Source organism: Apostichopus japonicus, chromosome 15, assembly GCF_037975245.1.
Source record: "Apostichopus japonicus isolate 1M-3 chromosome 15, ASM3797524v1, whole genome shotgun sequence".
In the NCBI taxonomy this organism is placed as follows: domain Eukaryota; kingdom Metazoa; phylum Echinodermata; class Holothuroidea; order Aspidochirotida; family Stichopodidae; genus Apostichopus; species Apostichopus japonicus.
This window is the reverse complement of record NC_092575.1, coordinates 23,725,825-23,745,984: the sequence shown is the minus strand read 5'-3', so window position 1 is coordinate 23,745,984 and position 20,160 is coordinate 23,725,825. Positions and strand designations below refer to the sequence as shown.

Sequence of the window (20,160 nt, the reverse complement as noted above, 5' to 3'; positions counted from 1 at the left end):
TCACACTTCCCAGAAAGTTACTAACAGTTTCTATTTACAAGCCATCAACATAATCATATACTTTTCGAACTTCTAAGTCCTCGTAGATCACTAACACTTTGACCTCTACAGTAAGTCTCTAAAACAGAAACCCTACATCTGTCTGTGCGAGGGATGTCAGATCTCTACCAATCAAATAACTTTCAGTATGATGTCATTCCCAATGATGTCATCGCTAGTGTGGTCATTTCTTAGTAGCTTAACCCAGCTCTGTTTAAGGAGAAAGTTAAATATGTGGACAGAGTAACTTCCTGTCCCATCCTCTGTAATCCATTGTCAAAGAGTATCTAAGATGTAACTTTCACCAATTGTATTCAGTGTGATTCAACCTGTAGGAGCCGTGCTTAGCACGGTTCTCTCAAGCTTACTTTCCCCTGACACAGTCACTGTATTCAGTAGATATCTAGCCAGATGAAGATCTAATGTACCGTTGAATTCAATTTCTTGTTCATGTCCTTATTTTTGGTTATATATGATAGAAATTATAACTGTTACCATGGAGCACATCACATGACCCTCCATGCTTCATATGTTTTTTTTTACACATCTCCTAAATGGGTGTATGTTCTACTCCTAAATGAACTTAGTTAAATTAAAATTGCTAAAACTTGGATCAGATATACAACAGATACCTAGATGTGTTATTTTGTTTGTATTAGATAGTGACCGCATGCCTACCAGAGGATTATGTGCTTTTATGTACACCATGTCCTTGCACAAAAAAGCCATGCTGAAACCAAACGCTACAGACCACATTCCTAATTATAAAGAAAGATTTTCATAAATTAAATTCTGTTAGCCATTGACTTGAATTAATGTATAAGTCTCTCTTGAAAACAAAATTATCCAGCTATAGTATTTTCAAGGTTTTTACACTTTTTTGACCTTTGACCTTCACAAAGAATTACTGGGCTCTTGTACACATTATAGGTAAGTCATATACCTCTATGATATTCTGCTCTATTCTGAAGCTGCCTATCTTATGATGAAATGTTACAAATTTCCAGAATGTAACCTTTGCTGAACCCAAATAACCTGTACCGTCCACCAATAACAATAGTTTTCAGTACTCATTATAAAGAAGCCATAGCCATATTTACCAGCTACTGCAGTTTCCTATCTGGATATATTGTAGTTACATAGTGTTCACATTTCATTCCTAGTGAACTCAAATGAACTCTGACCTATGTATCATATTGTGTACAAACTATAAAATACACAAGGCTATCATACCATGCATATATGACTTCCTATAATATTTTGGTTATGGAGATATTGCACTTTTGATATAATCACATTTTGCCCTCTGCTGACCCAAAATGACCTTTCACCACAAACAATAGGATTCGCTGAACTAATTACAGGAAATCCACAATCCACATATATATAAAATTTGAACAGGATACCTTCTGTGAGACATCATGTTTATAGATTGTCCCAATGTTTCCATCAGTTGGCCTCCTATGACCTTTGACATTCACATAAAAAACACTAAAGATCCTTTGCTCACCAACAGCAAGCTACACACCAAGTTTGAACTACCTGTAACTTCCACCTCTTGAGATATTATTGTGTAAACAATGTTTGACATAATTTGACCTGTGATGACCCACATGACCTTTCACCACTGCCAACAACAATCCCAAACCAGATCTACCTAAGGGGAACCTACATACCAAATGTGAAATGTACCCCAGTTTTCCTTCTGACGTTTACGAGTAAGTTACACATACACACACACGTCATCACCATCGCAAAGATTCAAGGAATCATAAAAATTTAACCTGTTTCCATGATACTCCTTAATGTATTTACATCTCTGCAGAGCTCTTTTGACTTTTAATATCTTAAAATAATAGACATTAGATACTCCATTCTACACTACTTAAATTGACTCAAGTCACTACCCCACCAACCCCCCCCCCCCCCACCCCCTCTACCCTCTCCGTACATCTCCACTGACAGCTGTGAAGATCTCCAGGTAGGACTTTCTAAGGATAAACAGACTTATATAAGGTAACATTAAACTGCCTGGAAATTTACAACCAGCAGCAGTAATTATCTTTTTATTGAGATCCTACCTGCCAAAGTTGATTGCTGTGATATGTCTGGAGTTTCATGTTCTTCAAGTAGGGTTTCTTCCTCCATAACAGAAACGGATGAAGCCTGAAAATAAACAAAATAGGAAAGATATCTTATTTGGTGTACTGAAACTTTTAAAAGAACCTCTGTTTTCCTTTCTGTCACCTGTCAAGTTACACCAATTGAGCATATAATTAGCTGATAAAAGCAACTGATTTTAGCATCTAGGTGAATGTACTCATTATACACTTCACACTATTTGTAGTAAAATGTACCATATGTTGTCACATAGTAATACCATCAACAGTGGATAATGTTATAATAAATTCAACACATTAATGGTCTAGTCACATTATTTTGCTAACTTTGTAACCACACTTAACTTGCTACTGGTGGTATACTAACTACAGATACACTATACTTTAATAATCATACTTACCAATTGTTGCTGATTCAAGGCTTCCCTAGTCTGCTTCAGGACCTCTTGTAAGGCCATGGATTCTTTGGCATATTCCAGTTGTGACTTCACAAGTTCATCTTTTGTAGCTTTCAGACTTGATTTAGCCTCTTCCAGTTCCTGTCATGTAAACAACACAGTACATGAGACAAGAAGGATGCACCTCCCAGTGGTTTCTTGCCACAAATAACAAGAAAGTCAAATGACTTAGTGGTTCCTTGCCAATATGAGAAGAAACTTTAGTTGCAATATTTTACAACGATCTGAATTGCTGAGCAGAAATTGCAAGTCTTGCAGAACTGAGCAATTCATACCTATGCAAAGAGGTTTGCTGCTCAAAAAAAACCTTCACTTCTGCATAATCAGACTCATTCTGACTGTAACATGTAATTGAACTTTGACCTCAAGGAAAACTGTACACATGTAAAGAGCAAATGGCTATGTATACCAGTTTGAAGTCGCAACTTTTGAAGTGATTGCATTTTCAAATTTCTCAAACTACATTGACCTCCATGAAAAACCAGAATGCAAAAATGCATAGTGGTTTCGATGATGTAACATGAGCTATTTTCTGAATCTGATGTAATGTATAGTGAGGGTGTACAACATACTTGATATTAGTAATACAGTGAGAAGCAGTGTGATATGACAAACAAAATGACACAGGCTGCCATGAAATGACCATTGACCTCAACAACAAGCTTCTGGTACTAAATTTGATAGATACATCAACATACTAATATGACATCAGTCCTGATTTAATAATGAAATATTGTGTTAAACATGGTTTCACAAGCTGACCCCTGGTGACCTCAAACAACCATTGACCTCCGCCTACAACATTAAGACTTCTGGTACTCAATGTGGTACAATTACATATCAAATATGAGATCTGTCCAAGCTGCCCTTGCGATATTATGTTTAGGAAGATGTGTTAGTGTGGAAAGGACAGGTACAGTAAGAGGGTAGTGAAGTGCACTGAAGTAAATGTTTGGCATTTGTTGACCTCAAATAACCTTTGACCTCCACCAAAAGCAATAATAGGCTCCTTAAATTTAATATGGTACATATACAAACCAAATATGAGATCTGTCCTTTCTTGCAATATCATGTTTACAAGGTTGTCACGATTTGACCTGTTGTCCCCAAATGATCTTTGACCTACACCAAATACATAAGGCTTCCTGTACTCAATGTAGTACGTCTACAGTACACACTAAATATAAATTGGTCCGACCTTCCCTTCTTGAGATATCGTGTTTACAAGGTTTTCAAAATTTGAACTCTGGTGACCCTAAAAGACCATTGACCTCCACCAAAAACAATTCGCTCGTTGCACTCAATGAGGTACGTCTACACTTTAAATATGAGGTCTGCTCATGCTTCCCTTCTAAAGATATCGAGTTTATGTTTTCACAATTTTACCCCTGGTGACCCCAATGACCTTTGACATTCAACATGAACAATAGGCTTACTGTACTAAATGTAGTCCGTCTACACATTTAAGTTAGGTCTGCCCAAGCTTCCCTTCTCGAAATATAGTGTTTACAATGTTTTCACATTTTGACCCCCTGTGACCCCAAATGACCTTTGACCTCCACCAAAAACAAAAGGCTGCCTGTACTTAATGTGGTACTTCTACACAAGAAATGTGAGGTCTGCCCAAACTTCCTTTCTTGGGCTATTGTTTAGGGCTTTCACAATTGAAGATGGTGACCCTAAATGACCTTTGACCTCCACAGAAAACAATATACTTCCTTTACTTAATGTGGTACTTCTACACATTCAATATAAGGTCTGCCCCGGCTTCTTTTCTTGAAATATTGTGTTTACAAGATTTCCACATTTTGACTCCTGGTGACCCCAAATGAAATTTGACTAACACCAAAAACAATATGCTTCCTGTACTCAATGTGGTACATCTACACAGTAAAACGTGAGATGTTCCCAAGCATCCTTTCTTGAGATATCGTGTTTACAAGGTGTTGACAATTTGACCCTTAGTGACCCTAAATGACCTTTGACCTCAACAGAAAACAATAGGCTTCTTTAACTCAGTGTGTTACTATACCTCTACACACTAAATATGATGTCTGCCCAAGTGTCTTTACTTGAGATATGGTGTTTACAAGGTTTCCACATTTTGACCCCTAGTGACTTCAAATGACCTTTGACAACAACACAAAAAAATAAGCTTCTTGAACTTGGTCAAAGTTTCCCTTCTTGAGTTATCGTGTTAACAAGCTGGGCGTCACAAATTCACACACACATATACGTACACACATAGCCATCATGATTGCAAAGGTTACGATGTTCATCGAAACCAACAATAGGCATCATCTGCTCACCAAGGGCTACCAACATAGCAAGTTTAAAGTTCAAGCAAGTTGTACTTCTTGAGATATATTATGTTTACAAAGTTTTCAGACCTAATATGACCTTTGACCTCCATGAAAAATAACAGAGAACATCTTACCACCAAGGGCTATCTGCATACTAAAGTATAAAGTTCAAGCAACTTTCACTTCTTGAGATATCGGGTTTACAAGGTTTTCAGACTTTGACCTCTCTTGACCTCAACTGACCTTTGACATACATGTAAAACAATAGAGCTCAGCAAGGGCTGCCAACATACCAAGTTCAAGCAACTTTTTCATATTGGGATATCGTGTTTACACGGTTGTTAGCCTTTGATCTCTGGTGACCTTTGATCTCTGGTGACCTTTGATCTCTGGTGACCTTTGACCTCCATGAAAAAGGTTAGATAACATCTAATACCTAATGGCTACCCACATACTAAGTTTGAAGTTCAAGCAACTTTGAATTCTTGAGAAATTGTGTTTAAAAGGTTTTCATACCTTGACCTTAAATGACCTTTGACCTCCATGAAAGACAATATGAACCATCTACTTACCTACATACCAAATTTCAATTTTAGGCAATGTTAGGCTCTTGAGATATAGTGTTTACAAGCCAAGACGTCACATACATAAACCCACAACCAGGTGTGTTTTACATTCAGACCGAGGACCGCATTGTTTTTTCCGTTATTCAAATCCATGTACCCTAACCTAAACAATACCCCATTACAATAGAATTCTTCCGAGGACACAGTGATTTTTTAGAAATCACAACTGAGGACCGGGAATTCTTTTGTTCAAGTCCTCAGTCAGAATACAAACAAGCGCACCCACACACAGACACACACACGCCATCACCATCGAATAGGTTCCTTCTGCCTTCGGCAAGGAATCAAACATTTATGTAGTAGCCTGTCTCTGAAGGGAGAACATTGTTCAAGTTGACAACATTCTTCACACTTATTTTCAGACAGGCTGAACTGATAAGCTTTTGACCACCTACTGTACTTGAGGGTGTGACTATTGCAAAATTACTACCTGGCTCAGAGGAATCACATGTTTACAATAAATTAGTGCTGAGATCTGTAACCAGGCTTGGGGTAATCGTAATCAGTAATCGTAATCGATTACAATCGATTACATTTTTTGAAGTAATCGTAATCGATTACTTTTGTGAAAATTACAAAGTAATCGTAATCGTAATCGATTACAAGGGCAAAGTAATCGTAATCGTATTACATTTATGATTACAGTGAAATTTGAATGAGAAGGGCAAAATTAGTAGAAATGATTAAAACTAATTCTTACTATTGGCTTTTACTAGTGTGACCAAAGAAGTGTTCCTGCTTCTAGAATTTGGTGGATCAGAATTTGCTTTACCAGAGTTGAGCACTTTTTGATGAAAATAATTTACTTTTACTTTGGCCTTCCATGTCCCATGTACTGTGGAATGCCCCATTCAAAGCTGTTTAGTTTTATTTTGGGTTATAATGTAAAAGAGTTTTTAGTTTTGCTGCTATGCAGAAATTATTAGTTTACAAAATATAGTGTTGCATGAAAATCTTCATTTGTTTTACTTTAGTATATGTCTGTTTACTCTTTGTCTGTTTAAATTGTATTTTTACTGGACTTATGGGTTACACATCTTAAACGTGTTAAGGCATAAATGTGTAATGCCTGGTAGGAGTTGTAGATATACAGTACTTCCACAATTTTGTCCGTAATACTGTAAATGCCCTTCCTTTGCCCTATTTCATTGCCCTATTTCCCGACAGAGACTTATATTAAACAGATATGCAGAGGATTGTGTAAGTAACCACAATGTAATCGTGATTGTAATCACGATTACACTACAATGTAATCGTAATCGATTACTTCAACTTTAGGCTGTAATCGTAATCGTAATCATACGTTCTCAAGTAATGGTAATCGTAATCGATTACATTCAGATGTAATCGCCCCAAGCCTGTCTGTAACCAAATTGCCTTCAAAAGGAATTGCCAGGAATGGTGGAATTACCGTTCTAGAATAGGAATGTAGGCCAATCACATTGAAGGACAGATGTTCAATGATAAATATCAGTTGAATTAATTTTATATTGTACTGTTATGTAATATGCTTTAATGTACTACATATTTTGCCATTGCACATGACAAATTCCATTGTTTAGTTTTGCTAGTTAATGTAAACTGTCACTTGTAACTAAACAATTAGAACAATACAGTTTAACTTCAGCTGAGTAGCAAACTTCCACATTAAAAGAGCATATTCCAGTATGAAATGAATACTCTCTGAAAGTTCTATTCTTGAGATAAAGGGATTAAAGACTTTTACCTGTGCATGTTCTGATTGGACTCTCTGAACCACAAATGAACTTTGACCTATATATTAATACAGTGACAGCAACTGTACATCATATGAACTAAACATCAAGAATGTATAAGATTCTTGAGACAAATAGCTCTTAATATGTTCATCATTTAACATCTACTGTTAGATATAATAACCATTCCCTTAGTTCTGAAAATATTTTTTGCAATAATTATTTCTGCAAATGGTAACTTCAAAATTCACTTTACACTAATGGATCAAGCAGAAGGGTAGTCTTGTTCAAAGTGACTAAATTTCTCATGACCCAAGTCAGGTAACTTGGTCATCAGTTATCTATAATCACATGCTATGTGAAGTCTAACCTCTTTCTGCTGCTGAAGTAATTCGTCCTTCTCATCCTTCAGTGTCTTCAATCTATGTGTGAATTGTTGTCTTTCCTCCTCTGTTGTCTTTAGTCTTCCAGTCAGCTGTTGTCTTTCTTCCTCTGTTGCCTTCAATGTATCTTTCAATTGCTGTCGTTCCTCCTCTGTTGTCTTAAGTCTTCCAGTCAGCTGTTGTCTTTCCTCCTCTGTTGTCTTTAGTCTTCCATTCAGCTGTTGTCTCTCCTCCTCTGTTGTCTTTAGTCTTCCATTCAGCTGTTGTCTTTCTTCCTCTGTTGCCTTCAATGTATCTTTCAATTGTTGTCTTTCCTCCTCTGTTGCCTTGAATGTGTCTCTCAATTGTTGTCTTTCCTCCTCTGTTGTCTTTAGTCTTCCAGTCAGTTGGTTTCTTTCCTCCTCTGTTGTCTTTAGTCTTCCAGTGAGCTGTTGTTTTTCCTCCTCTGTTACCTTCAATGTATCTTTCAATTGTTGTCTTTCCTCTTCTGTTGTCTTTAGACTGCCATTTAGATGTTGTCTTTCTTCCTCTGTTACCTTCAATGTATATTTCAATTGTTGTCTTTCCTCCTCTGTTGTCTTAAGTCTTCCAGTCAGCTGTTGTCTTTCCTCCTCTGTTGTCTTTAGTCTTCCATTCAGCTGTTGTCTCTCCTCCTCTGTTGTCTTTAGTGTTCCATTCAGCTGTTGTCTTTCTTCCTCTGTTGCCTTCAGTGTATCTTTCAATTGCTGTCTTTCCTCCTCTGTTGCCTTTAATGTGTCTCTCAATTGCTGTCTTTCCTCCTCTGTTGTCTTTAGTCTTCCAGTCAGTTGGTTTCTTTCCTCCTCTGTTGTCTTTAGTCTTCCAGTGAGCTGTTGTTTTTCCTCCTCTGTTACCTTCAATGTATCTTTCAATTGTTGTCTTTCCTCCTCTGTTGTCTTTAGTCTTCCAGTCAGTTGATTTCTTTCCTCCTCTGTTGTCTTTAGTCTTCCAGTCAGTTGGTTTCTTTCCTCCTCTGTTGTCTTTAGTCTTCCAGTGAGCTGTTGTCTTTCTTCCTCTGTTGCCTTCAATGTATCTTTCAATTGTTGTCTTTCCTCCTCTGTTGTCTTTAGTCTTACAGTCAGTTGGTTTCTTTCCTCCTCTGTTGTCTTTAGTCTTCCAGTGAGCTGTTGTTTTTCATATTCTGATTCAGTTAGTTTGTCAGAGAGTTCCTGCCTTTTGTCTTTAGATTCCTTTAGTTGATCCTTTGGTACTTTCTTGGTCAGCTTTGAATCTGAAACAAACATATAAGATGCAAACATGGTTAAACATTGTCTTCCACCCAAGAGATTTAGTGATGTAAATGAATACAGTTCAATGTGTCTTAAAAATTGATGCGGTAAAAACTTCCAGGAAAATATTTTGACAAATTTACATCAAATTTAGTGAGCCCTTATTTGGTTCAACTTTACAATGTTATTTGAGGTGGCCATGCTAATCTTTCACTTTCCTTGGTGTTGAATTTGGCACTGCTTCTGAGGAATTTAACTACAGTAAGTTGAACTCTTTCAATGATCCTCAAATATATCAAGGATACTAAATTACAAAATTTAACAAGAGCCCAAGGGCACTGTGGTTCCTTGCATAGGGGTATATGACAATACACATAATGTTATCATACTGTAGCAAGATTGGGCTCAAATAGTCTAATAAGTCCAAGTAATTGTGGTCCTACATGTACCCATGTAAAGTAACCAACACTGTAGCCAACACTTTTGTGATCACAAATTGTGATCGGATTTTTGATCAGAAGGCACTTTTGAGATCTGAATATGGCGACGAAAATGTAAGAAATGTAACGTCACCTACTGTACAGGTACAGTACAAGCGGGTCAACAGATATGATAACATTGGTGACCTCAGATCGTTAAGTTTGAAAATGTTCCACCACCCCATTCACAACTTGTCCCAAAATATCAACCGTGACACACCTTGGCATTGGGAGTTAATTGCATATCTAAAAATTAACTTTGAACTTGTATACATAACTTCACACACAAAGGTCACCAGGGGGTCAACCCATTGACATTTTTGATCTGTGAGACCTAAATAGAGCATCAAAACTGTAGAAATTCAAACATTTTTTCTTTGCCCATTTCCTCCCCCCAAAATACTAGTTTTATATCATTAATTGACCTTTGGTGACCTTGGATCACATGACCGTTAAGTTTGAAAATATTCCCCAAAATATCAACCTTGTCGAACATTGGCACTGGGAGTTATTGCAGTTTTACTATTTTGGGTTTATTGGACAGAAACTGACCTTTGTGTGCACCAAAAACAATAGAGCACACCTTCTCCATACGGCGGATCTATAGTTCAAGTTTGGCTACAATTCAACTTTCCCTTATTGAGATAGAGCGTACCCAAGCAAGTGTCACACATGCACACACACACACACACACCTGACTACATAGGTTCCTTTTGACAAAGCAAGGAACCAAAAAGGAAAGGAAATTCCAACATTTTACCAATCTTGTCTGAACATATCACAAAACAAACTTCTGAATATATCCCATAAGTTACAGAATTATGAAAGGACTTGATTATAATGCAAGACCTTGACATTGAATGAAACATGTCACAGTGGAATCATAATGATTTTAACATTCAAATTGGATTCTCCTTCCTGGCTGTGTAGTACTTTACATGCCATTGCTGTTATTCAATTTCTTACCACCTCATTTATCACATTATTTGTATCAAAGAATATTGATGGAGGGTCCTTATTCTATCAACCATAGGTTAATTAAGTTATGTTAATACTGTGGTAATTTGCAGTTTTTCATATTTTACAATTGGCCTGCCGTAGTAAGTTCCCTATTGGCCTCCCATAGATCACCATAAAAGACAGAGCTTCTCTCAGAGAGGTCTTATAAACAGTTTGTGACTCATCATGACAGTTCCCTCCTGGTACAAAGCTGCACCCCTTAGAGCATGGTATCTTTGAGCCAGGTAAAGTAATGCAGAGTTGACTGCATGTCCTTGATTGGTTACTTCACAGACGATGCATATGTATCTATTCTATACCTTTCCTAATTGTTTCTAAGAAAATCAGTATTAGCGAGCAAGTGAATAGGTTGAGGAACAGGTGCTCCCATTTCCTTTGTTTAATCACTTCATAATTTGTGCTGCATAGGAGACGTCTTGGTTCTCAGTGAGAAGAGTACAAGAAGTTGAGTTCAAAGTATTTCTTTAATTTACATCCTTGTGGGAGAAGTTGAATAACTGGTGTGTTTATTGACTCTGTATTTCATTAGCTTAAAGGGTTTGAAGACTTGCACACAAAGAAACGTCTCATGCCGGTAATCTGACCTAGTTTCAAATGAGGTGTTACAAGTGTTAGACACCACCATCGATCCCGGAAAATACACGCACAGCTTGCTACCATCGGTAATAAGACACTAGTGTACAGTCAATACATGCAGCTACGGTAAATACCCACAACAAAGTGTACATAGGATCGATGGACATCTCAGGTCAAGATAAAAGATAACAAGGTATCACGTTCCATTACTGTCTGCATTTTGTAGCGACAAGCAGAAAACTTTACTTGCAAGCAACGGAAAGTTAAATTTGTCAGAGCGCGGCATGTGGTTTTGGGCGAGTCTTCAATGCCTTTAACACTATTTTGGCCACCTACTGTAAAGGTAGTCAGTACAAGACCCAAATTAAAGCACGCTATAGTTGCTAGAAGTTTTCAAAAACTACTTTCCTGGAGGTACCTCCAGTTACCATATTTCTCCTTTAATGGTTAACATTAGTACTATGAGAGTTTAGTTCTGGGGTTTATGAGTATATATTGGAGGTTCATGGTTGAGATGACCCATGATAAATGCATGGCTGACTAATGGTGTGGCTTTATCAATTATGCTACTTCTTAGTTCTATAGAAAGGTTAAAGAGTCAGTTATTGTCAATTATGTGTACATATGTGGCTATGCATTCAAAATGTGGTGTTCAGTGTGAGGGAGATCTCAAAGTGTTTAAGGAAGTGTGTACCTTTAAGATTAGGTTAACAGTATTGTAGACACAGGGTTGTTCTCAATTCATAATTTCTGGATATGGATCTATGCTGAGTTAGGTATATGTTGGTACTGTATTTGTTTCTGGGCAGCACAGTGGAAAGCTTACAATGTGAATCTTTGTTGTTGTTAATCAATACAATAGTGTTGGTCCATGCCTGCATTTAAGCAGCATAGTGGAGCAACGTGTTCCATCCAGTTAGGACAATTTTCCTATACTGTAGTTTCATGTCCCGCTTCAGAGCACTCGTATTGTGAGTACGAGTAATATGAATATCATGTTTCTATCAGATCAAGGTTAGGAACTGTTTTACAGTACCAGTGCTTTGAAGCATGATATTGGAGTACAGTTTAGGGAGGTATTAGCATTAGGAAATTGTCCCAACTGGCTGAATGTTCTGTAACACTTCTGTGCTAGGTGGTACAGTGCATATGTGCTTCGTGTTAGGAATTTATATGAAATAAGCTGTTACAGTACTTCTATTCTTTAGTGACTTCTTTAATTGCATTTTGATTGTTATATTGTAAATATTTGTGTCAGGTTCAGCACAGCTTGTTACCAATCAATCGCTCAGAGTGCCTACAGCCATCAAATTTTTCATTTAATTGTTAACAATAATTAGTTCATTGAGAGAAGAGTTTAGTTCTAGGGTTTATGAGTGTATATTGTTGCTTTATCAATTATGCTACTTCTTAGTTCTATAGAAAGGTTAAAGAGTCAGTAATTGTCAATTATATGTTCATATGTGGCTAGATGCATTCAAAATGGGGTGTTCAGTGTTAGGTAGATCTCCACAGTGTTAAGGAAGTGTGTACCTTTAAGGTTAGGTTAGCAATATTGTAGACCTTACATTGTTGTACTCTAATCATAATTTCTGTATATTGAGTTAGATATATATGTTGGTATTTGTTTCTGGGCAGTGCAGTGGAAAGTTAGTACTGTAGTACTTTGTTGTTCTTAATCAATACAATAGTGTTAGTGCATGCCAGCATTAAAGCAACATAGTGAAACAAAATGTTCTGTAACACTTTTGTCAGTTTTGTGCTAGGATAAGCAGTGAATATAAGCTTTGTGCCAGGAATTTATATGAAATAAGCTGTTACCTCTACTCTTTAATTACTTCTTAAATTGTATTTTGTTTGTTCTTTTTATTTCTTGATTGTTGCTGTAAATATTTGTGTCAGGATTTCAACACAGCTTGTTACTTTTGACATGTATAGCTGCAGGTTAGTGTCTGGTTGTGTTGGTAGTGTGTTAATAGCTAGTACAACTGTTGGTTATTATCATAACTTCTTTACAGTAGATTCCTGATGGTTCAGAGGGTCTGTAGACGTAGCGTCTCATCATAATACACCTACATTAAAGAATTTTACCTGGTTGTGGTCTGGTGAGTTGAGAGTAGTCATGTCAGGGCATATTCTGCTGTATTTGTATTTTGGATGTCATTTAACCATTAACTTGTTAAGCTTAATTGTTATTAATGGGGTTGCTCTTTGGTTCTCATCATTCAAGCATTACCTTAAAGCAGTATGCAGTACAGATACAAAATAATGTGTACAGAGAATTTCATGTGAACAAATGCAAGTACAGTAAAATGAATGGATAACCGGCTTGTATTCAAAAATAATTCTGGTGATGAATAATGATTAAAGTAAAGACATAGTTATTAATTAATTTGGTATTCATCTTTGTATTCATCATAACTTGACATTCATATTAAAGGGGTATGATCAAGTTGGGTATTATGTTCTTGTATTCTTCACTTGTGACTGTTAGGATGTGATTGAAGCAGTTCTGATCTGCTGCGTTATTTGTTATTTGTTATTATTTTATCATGTTTCCTATTAGTCAATTGGGGTATATCATAATTCCTGTGGACCGTCAGATCAGTTCAAAGGAAATTCAAGAGTTACAATGGTGGGGTTCTCATGCACTATGGTTGCTACTTCTTAACTATTTAATTAGAGAGTGTTGGTGGACAATAGTTAGCCGGGTATATTGCAAGGAACCATACAGTATATTGTTTTATTCATGTTTCATACATCTTGTTAAATGCTACTCCTTTACTGCTCCATTACTGCTCCATTACAGCTCATTGTATCCTTTTGTATGCTGCATGTTCATCTAGGTTCGTGCATGCTGTCAATTTGTGGATTAGATTGCAGTTAAACAACTTGGACGGATTTCCGCTTTCATTTGCGTGGATTGTCCCCCCCAAGATCCCCTCCAGGCCCCCAAATAGTACTTTACAACAATACAATATTAGCTCAAATCATTTTATTCTTTGTGTGGGCAAGAGTTTGAATGTTTTGTGATTCACAACATATTCAACTTCTTAAGCTCTCTGATATAAACTTACCTATAGCTTGTTGGTAGACAGTCAATACTGCCACCAATTTACTCAGTCCTTTGTCAGAGCATGCTGTCATTAAATGGCTGATGTCATAAACAGAGACCTTCCCTGCCTCTCTGAGATGGTGGACAAGAGAAGAAAAGGGTGCATCACTCTTAATAATGTCCTTTGATTCCTTAGCTGGAACTTCAAAGTAGTCAAGTAGCTTCTTACAGTCATCTTTCACAATCAATGACTCTGAGCGCAGCAGGAAGTTATCAAAGGTAAAGATGTCACTCTATAACAAAAAGACAAAAAAAAAAAAAAAATTAATATATATTTGGTAGCAGAAAACAAAATAGATCTGTAGAAAATAAACACATATTCAAAGGGATGGATTTATTTTAATATGATGGTGTGGATAATGTGACTTTGGTTTACCTGAGTTCCTTTAACTGCAATATTGTATATTTATTTCTGAAATCCGAATAAATTAAAAGTATTCAAAGCTGACAATGGATGGACTGATATTTCAGACAGTACATTCTTCTATACATGAAGCTGTATCGGGCAGGTATTTGTAGATTTATTCATGAGTCACCAAATTTAAATTATAGTTTATTGGGCTAAACATTTTTCTCTAGGTTTAACCAATAAACACTACATTGTGACCCATGTTTCTTTGTGAGCGTGAACATGGACTTAGAACTACTTACAGTGTCTTCTATTCTGGGCAATGTAGGTGATCAGTAACATTAAAACACACAATTAACCCTCTCCTACCCCCGTTCTTACCTATCACGTTTACCTTAATTCTTAACAGTGTTGTTTAACATGAGTTTACATATTAATTACTATGTCAATCATTGATGTTGTAATTTACACAACACTTTACTTACAGAAGATTAATTTATTTAATCCTAAAATCTTGCAATAGACATGTACTCAATGAGTAAACAACCAACTTAGAAGCACTATACAGTAGGCTGAGAAAGTAAAGTTACATGTTTGTAAGTTGCACAGCTAAACTACATGTGCTGCAGCTCCAATGCCTGAATTATCAAAAGTCCATGCACTGTCAAGTTCTAAGATTGCTGTATACCATAATTTGTATGTGCAGCTACTGCACTATGAGCTATATACAGCTAGATGAAAAAGAATTCATGTGAAACATTTAATTATTGAAGCTATATGCAGACCACTTATTATAATACTATGTTAACAAAGTTTCATAGGTTAATTAATCCTGTTAGACAAAATTTACTGAGGGTGGTCTGATGATAACAAGAGCCCAAGGGCACTGTGGTTCCTTGCGTAGGGGTATATGACAATACACATAATATTATCTTAGCAAGATTGGTCTCAAATAGTCAAGTAATTGTGGTCCTACATGTACCCATAAAGTAACCAACACTATAGCCAACACTTTTGTGATCACAAATTGTGATTGGATTTTTGATCGGAAGGCACTTTTGAGATCTGAATATGGCGTCGAAAATGTAAGAAATATAAGGTCACCTACAAGCGGGTCAACAGATATGATAACATTGGTGACCTCAGATCACAATGACCATTAAGTTTGAAAATGTTCCACCACCCCATTCACAACTTGTCCCAAAATATCAATCGTGTCAGACCTTGGCACTGGGAGATAATTGCATTAAATGTCTAAACATTAACTTTGAACTTGTATAACTTCACAAAGGTCACCCGGGGTCAATCCATTGACATTTTTGATCGGTGAGACCTAAATAGAGCATCAAAACTAAAAATGCAAACATTTTTTCTTTGCCCATTTTCTCCCCCAAAATACTAGTTTTTTAACATTAATTGACCTTTGGTGACCTCGGATCACATGACCATTAAGTTTGAAAATATACTCCTATACCATTTGCAACTTGTCCCAGAAAATCAACCGTGTCACACCTTGGCACTGGGAGTAATTGCATTAAATGTCTGAAAATTAACTTGGACCTTGTATAACTTCACACACAAAGCTCACCCGGGTGTCAACCTATTGACATTTTTGATCGGAAGGTACCTTTGATATCCAAATCTAGCATCGAAACTGTAAAAATCCCCAAAACACTTAGAGGTCACCAGAGGTCAAATTGAGGTCAAGGGTCACCCAGATGCGGGTCGACAATTGGATTACATTGAAGTAACTACCAACCCTAACGGACAATTCGTTCTCAAGTTATCGCAAAAATACTTGTTTTTTAACATTAATTGACCTTTGGTGACCTTGGATCACATGAATGTTTCGTTTCAAAATGTTCCCCTAACCAGTTCACAACTTGTCCCAAAATATCAACCTTGTCACACATTGGCACTGGGAATTATTGCAGTTTCAATATTTTGGGTTTTTGGCCTCTAACTGACCTTTGGTGACCTTCAAAGGTACCACAATCAATAGGGCACACCTTCTCACTACTGTGGATCTATATACCAAGTTTGAGTTAAGTCCAACTTTCCCTTGTTGAGTTACAGTGTACCCATACAAGTGTCACAGACGCACACACAGACACATAATACACACACATGTTTGTATTACATTCCAACCGAGGACCCCATTGTATTTTCCATTGTTCAAATCCACGTACCCTAACCTTAACAATACCCCATACAATAGTATTCTTCCGAGGACGTGGTGATTCTTTAGAAATCACAACCGAAGACCGGAATTCTTTTGTTCAAGTCCTCGGTCAGATAGAAAAACAAACGCATACACGCACACACATACACACACACACGCCAACCTGACCTGGGTTCCTTTTGCTAAAGCAAGGAACCAAAAAGGCCTATTACAAGAAGACCATTGTTCTTACCCTGGTTGACATGTGGTAATGTTTTCTTATGCATGGGTAGCATTGATCACATTGCATCCATGTGCATAGCAATTGCATGTATGTTTCACTGTGTGCTTGGTGACAGCTAATGAATGGGGATCTTCACTAAAGTTAATGAATGTACTGCATAATAAGACAATTGAGCAGGATATTGTGTATCTTCACTTACACAAATTGATGTCTATTGTCACAAAATTGCCAGGAAGACACTGCAGTTATACATTACTTTCTCTGCATTTGTGACTAATTTTCACCAAAAAAAACCACCCTACATCCTAAAACAGATGGAAGCTAGTATCATACCATTTTATCAAGACTTAAATACTGTCATTAAATCAAGGTCTCATCACTGCAGTATTTGCTATATATACATTAAACTAATCACTATGGCCTAAAATAAGATAAAAATATTACCCTTAATTTTTGTTTTAATTTTACCTCATTTCAAGGAAAATTGAACCTGTTGTGTTCTTAACAATAGTTTGCATTGAGTATTGTCAAATGTGTATATTTTAGCAGATTTGAGAGCCAAAATTAATGATAAAGGAACTTCACTTTTTTGTCTGAGCTGTATGTCATGCAACGTTAAGTTTGCATCACTTTTCATAGAATGTTGGGCCCAGATATTCATTATAGAAATCTTTGCCCAAAAAATAGCACTTATTGCATTATATAGAATTTTTCACATTCCCTTATACCAAATTTGTAAAAATTAGCATATTGTAAGCTCAGAAAATAAGAAAAATGTTTTCCTAACTGTGTGTGTTGCTCTAATATATACAAAGTGCAACAAGCATCCAATAGCCTAAATTTTTCATAAAATTTTGCACCTACTTTTCTACCATTTTGATCTCCCTCTTAACAAACAAGTAATATTTGTGTTCTTAATAAAATTCCGCATTCACTAGTAACAATTTTGTAAAAATTAGCAGGTTGTAAGCTCTGAAAATAAGAGAAAAAATATTTTCCACATTTTGTGTGTTACTCTTATTAGTCTAATATTGTAAAGTCAACAAGCATCCAATGGCCTAAATTTTTCATTAAATTTTGCACTTACTTTTCTACCATTTTGATCTCCATCTTAACAAACATGTGATATTTGTGTTAACAATAAAATTCCGCATTCACAAGTATCATATTTGTTAAAATTAGCAGGTTGTATAGTCAGAAAATAAGAAAAAATATTTCCCAAATTTTGTATGTTGCTCTATTATTGCAACGGGCAACAAGAATCCAATGGCCTAAATTTAAAAAAAAAAATTGCACTTACTTTTCCACCATTTTGATCTCCATCTTAACAAGCAAGTGATATTTGTGTTAACAATAAAATTCCGCATTCACTAGTATCATATTTGTAAAAATTAGCAGGTTGTATAGTCAGAAAATAAGAAAAAATATTTCCCAAATTTTGTATGTTGCTCTATAATTGCAACAGGCATCAAAAATCCAATGGCCTAAATTTAAAAAAAAATTGCACTTACTTTTCCACCATTTTGTTCTCCATCTTAACAAACAGGTGACATTTGTGTTCACAATAAAATTCCGCATTCACCAGTAACAATTTTGTTTATTTTTGAAGCAAGGAAGATTGAGAAAATAAGGAAAACCAATTTCATATTTACACTACAAAACACGTCCATGACAACCTTATCAGAATCAGCAAATCCCAAGAAAAATTGTGCCCTTATTTTTCATTAAATTTTGCAAAGTAGATCTCAAAACATCTAAAAGTGTCTTCTCGACACTTGTTCGCATAGAATGATACCCAATTTGTTGAGCTTCAATCAAAGGATTGCTTTAATAAAAGTGATAATTATTCCTAATTTTGACCATAGGCCTATATTTCCTTTATCAGTTACTTACTGTGTGATATTCATAGACTTCTCCAGTTGTTCCAGTAACCAAAAACAATCTGTTTATGTTATTATTGATCCTGATTCTCCAGGAATTATCAGGAACTTTAAAAGAAGCCAAGATATGACCCCCAGAGATGGAAGAATGACCCCCAGAGATGGAAGAATGACCCCCAGATAGAGAGTAAACAACAACTTGTCTACCCTCACCACCATCACTCCATAATATAAATATTAATCCTTTCTCTTCACTGACTGTTATACTATTTGCACGGAAATACTGTGTGTTTGTATATTCCTGTTCTACTTCTCCCTCACTATTACACATTATAGCTCTATACCAGTCTGTACAGATAAACAGTTTATTATTACTAACTGTTATATCAATGGGCCATTCTCCTCCTTCTAATCCTAAGGTGATTGTCTTCTTTATTCTCAATTTTCTCGCATCTAAGACAATCACCTCATTGGATACATATAAACCGACATACACTAAACCATCTCTGGTTGTCATACACCAGGCTTTACCGTTAAACTTCCCTTGCTTGACCAGACCGCCATTACTACTACTATCGTACAATGATATCGTATCATTACAACATGTTAAAAACAGACGATCATCCAGTAAACAAACAGGCCGCCATTGTGAACCAAACTCGGTAAATTCCTCAGAAAAATAGGGCTCTGACGTCAATAATAACGGTTTTTCCTGAGAATCAGGATTAATGTTAAACATAAACAGATCGATAAAAGAGTTCTCTTTCTTGCTGCTAATTCCAGCGACTGCCAAACGGCCAGTATCGAGCACGTCCATGTACCGCACATTGTAACCATCTTGTACAGTGAATCTTGGTATCGTTGTATGTACTCTGTGTGTGTGGAAGGCAAAAAGTGAAAACTAAGGTCAGGGTTGGAAGCTTGTATCCGTGGTAACGAAGAATTTAGAGTTATTTTTGATCGACGGAATGTTGATGAACAGCGCTCAGACTTCGAAGTCGCTATAGGCCTTATGAACGGTACTGAATCTTTAAAAATCTATTGATAATTTATACAATGGAATTATAAAGTCCGGAAAAACAATGGCAATCGTCCAGAGCAATTAACTGACATAGTAATCTTCGAAAATGTGACGTTCAATGCCAATAATGATACTGGCCGCTAGGCTATAGTACAATGACTTGCATGTTTAGACGAACACTCTCGGGCATAAGCGTGAAGGAAGTACATGGCGCCACATGCATGGATGTATATTTGGCAAGCGGAGTAAAAAGTGCTAGAAATTGCAAAAATTGACCGAACCAAATATTAAAGGATCCTATAAAAGTCGAAATGAAACTCAGAATCAAGAAAAACAATGCAAAGTAATTACTGTGTACCAATATGAAAATATTCCTTTAACAATATAACAACACCGACTAAATAGGCCTAATTGTTAAAAGCCG

General features: G+C 36.4%; 1 protein-coding gene across 3 annotated transcripts in view; it reads right to left on the bottom strand.

Annotated features, from left to right (window-relative positions):
- LOC139980963 (uncharacterized) overlaps positions 1-20,160 on the bottom strand; it is a 101,599-nt gene that overhangs the window by 9,847 nt on the left and 71,592 nt on the right. For 2 of the 3 annotated variants that reach the window (XM_071993037.1, XM_071993036.1), the window contains exons 5-8: positions 14,044-14,314; positions 7,632-8,893; positions 2,561-2,698; positions 2,121-2,205 (exon numbers count right to left, since the gene is read on the bottom strand). The exons of the other annotated variant lie outside the window; for it this stretch is intronic. In XM_071993037.1, coding sequence (XP_071849138.1) covers positions 2,121-2,205; positions 2,561-2,698; positions 7,632-8,893; positions 14,044-14,314 — 1,756 coding nt within the window. The remainder of the gene's footprint in view (positions 1-2,120; positions 2,206-2,560; positions 2,699-7,631; positions 8,894-14,043; positions 14,315-20,160) is intronic. 3 annotated transcript variants of the gene reach the window in all.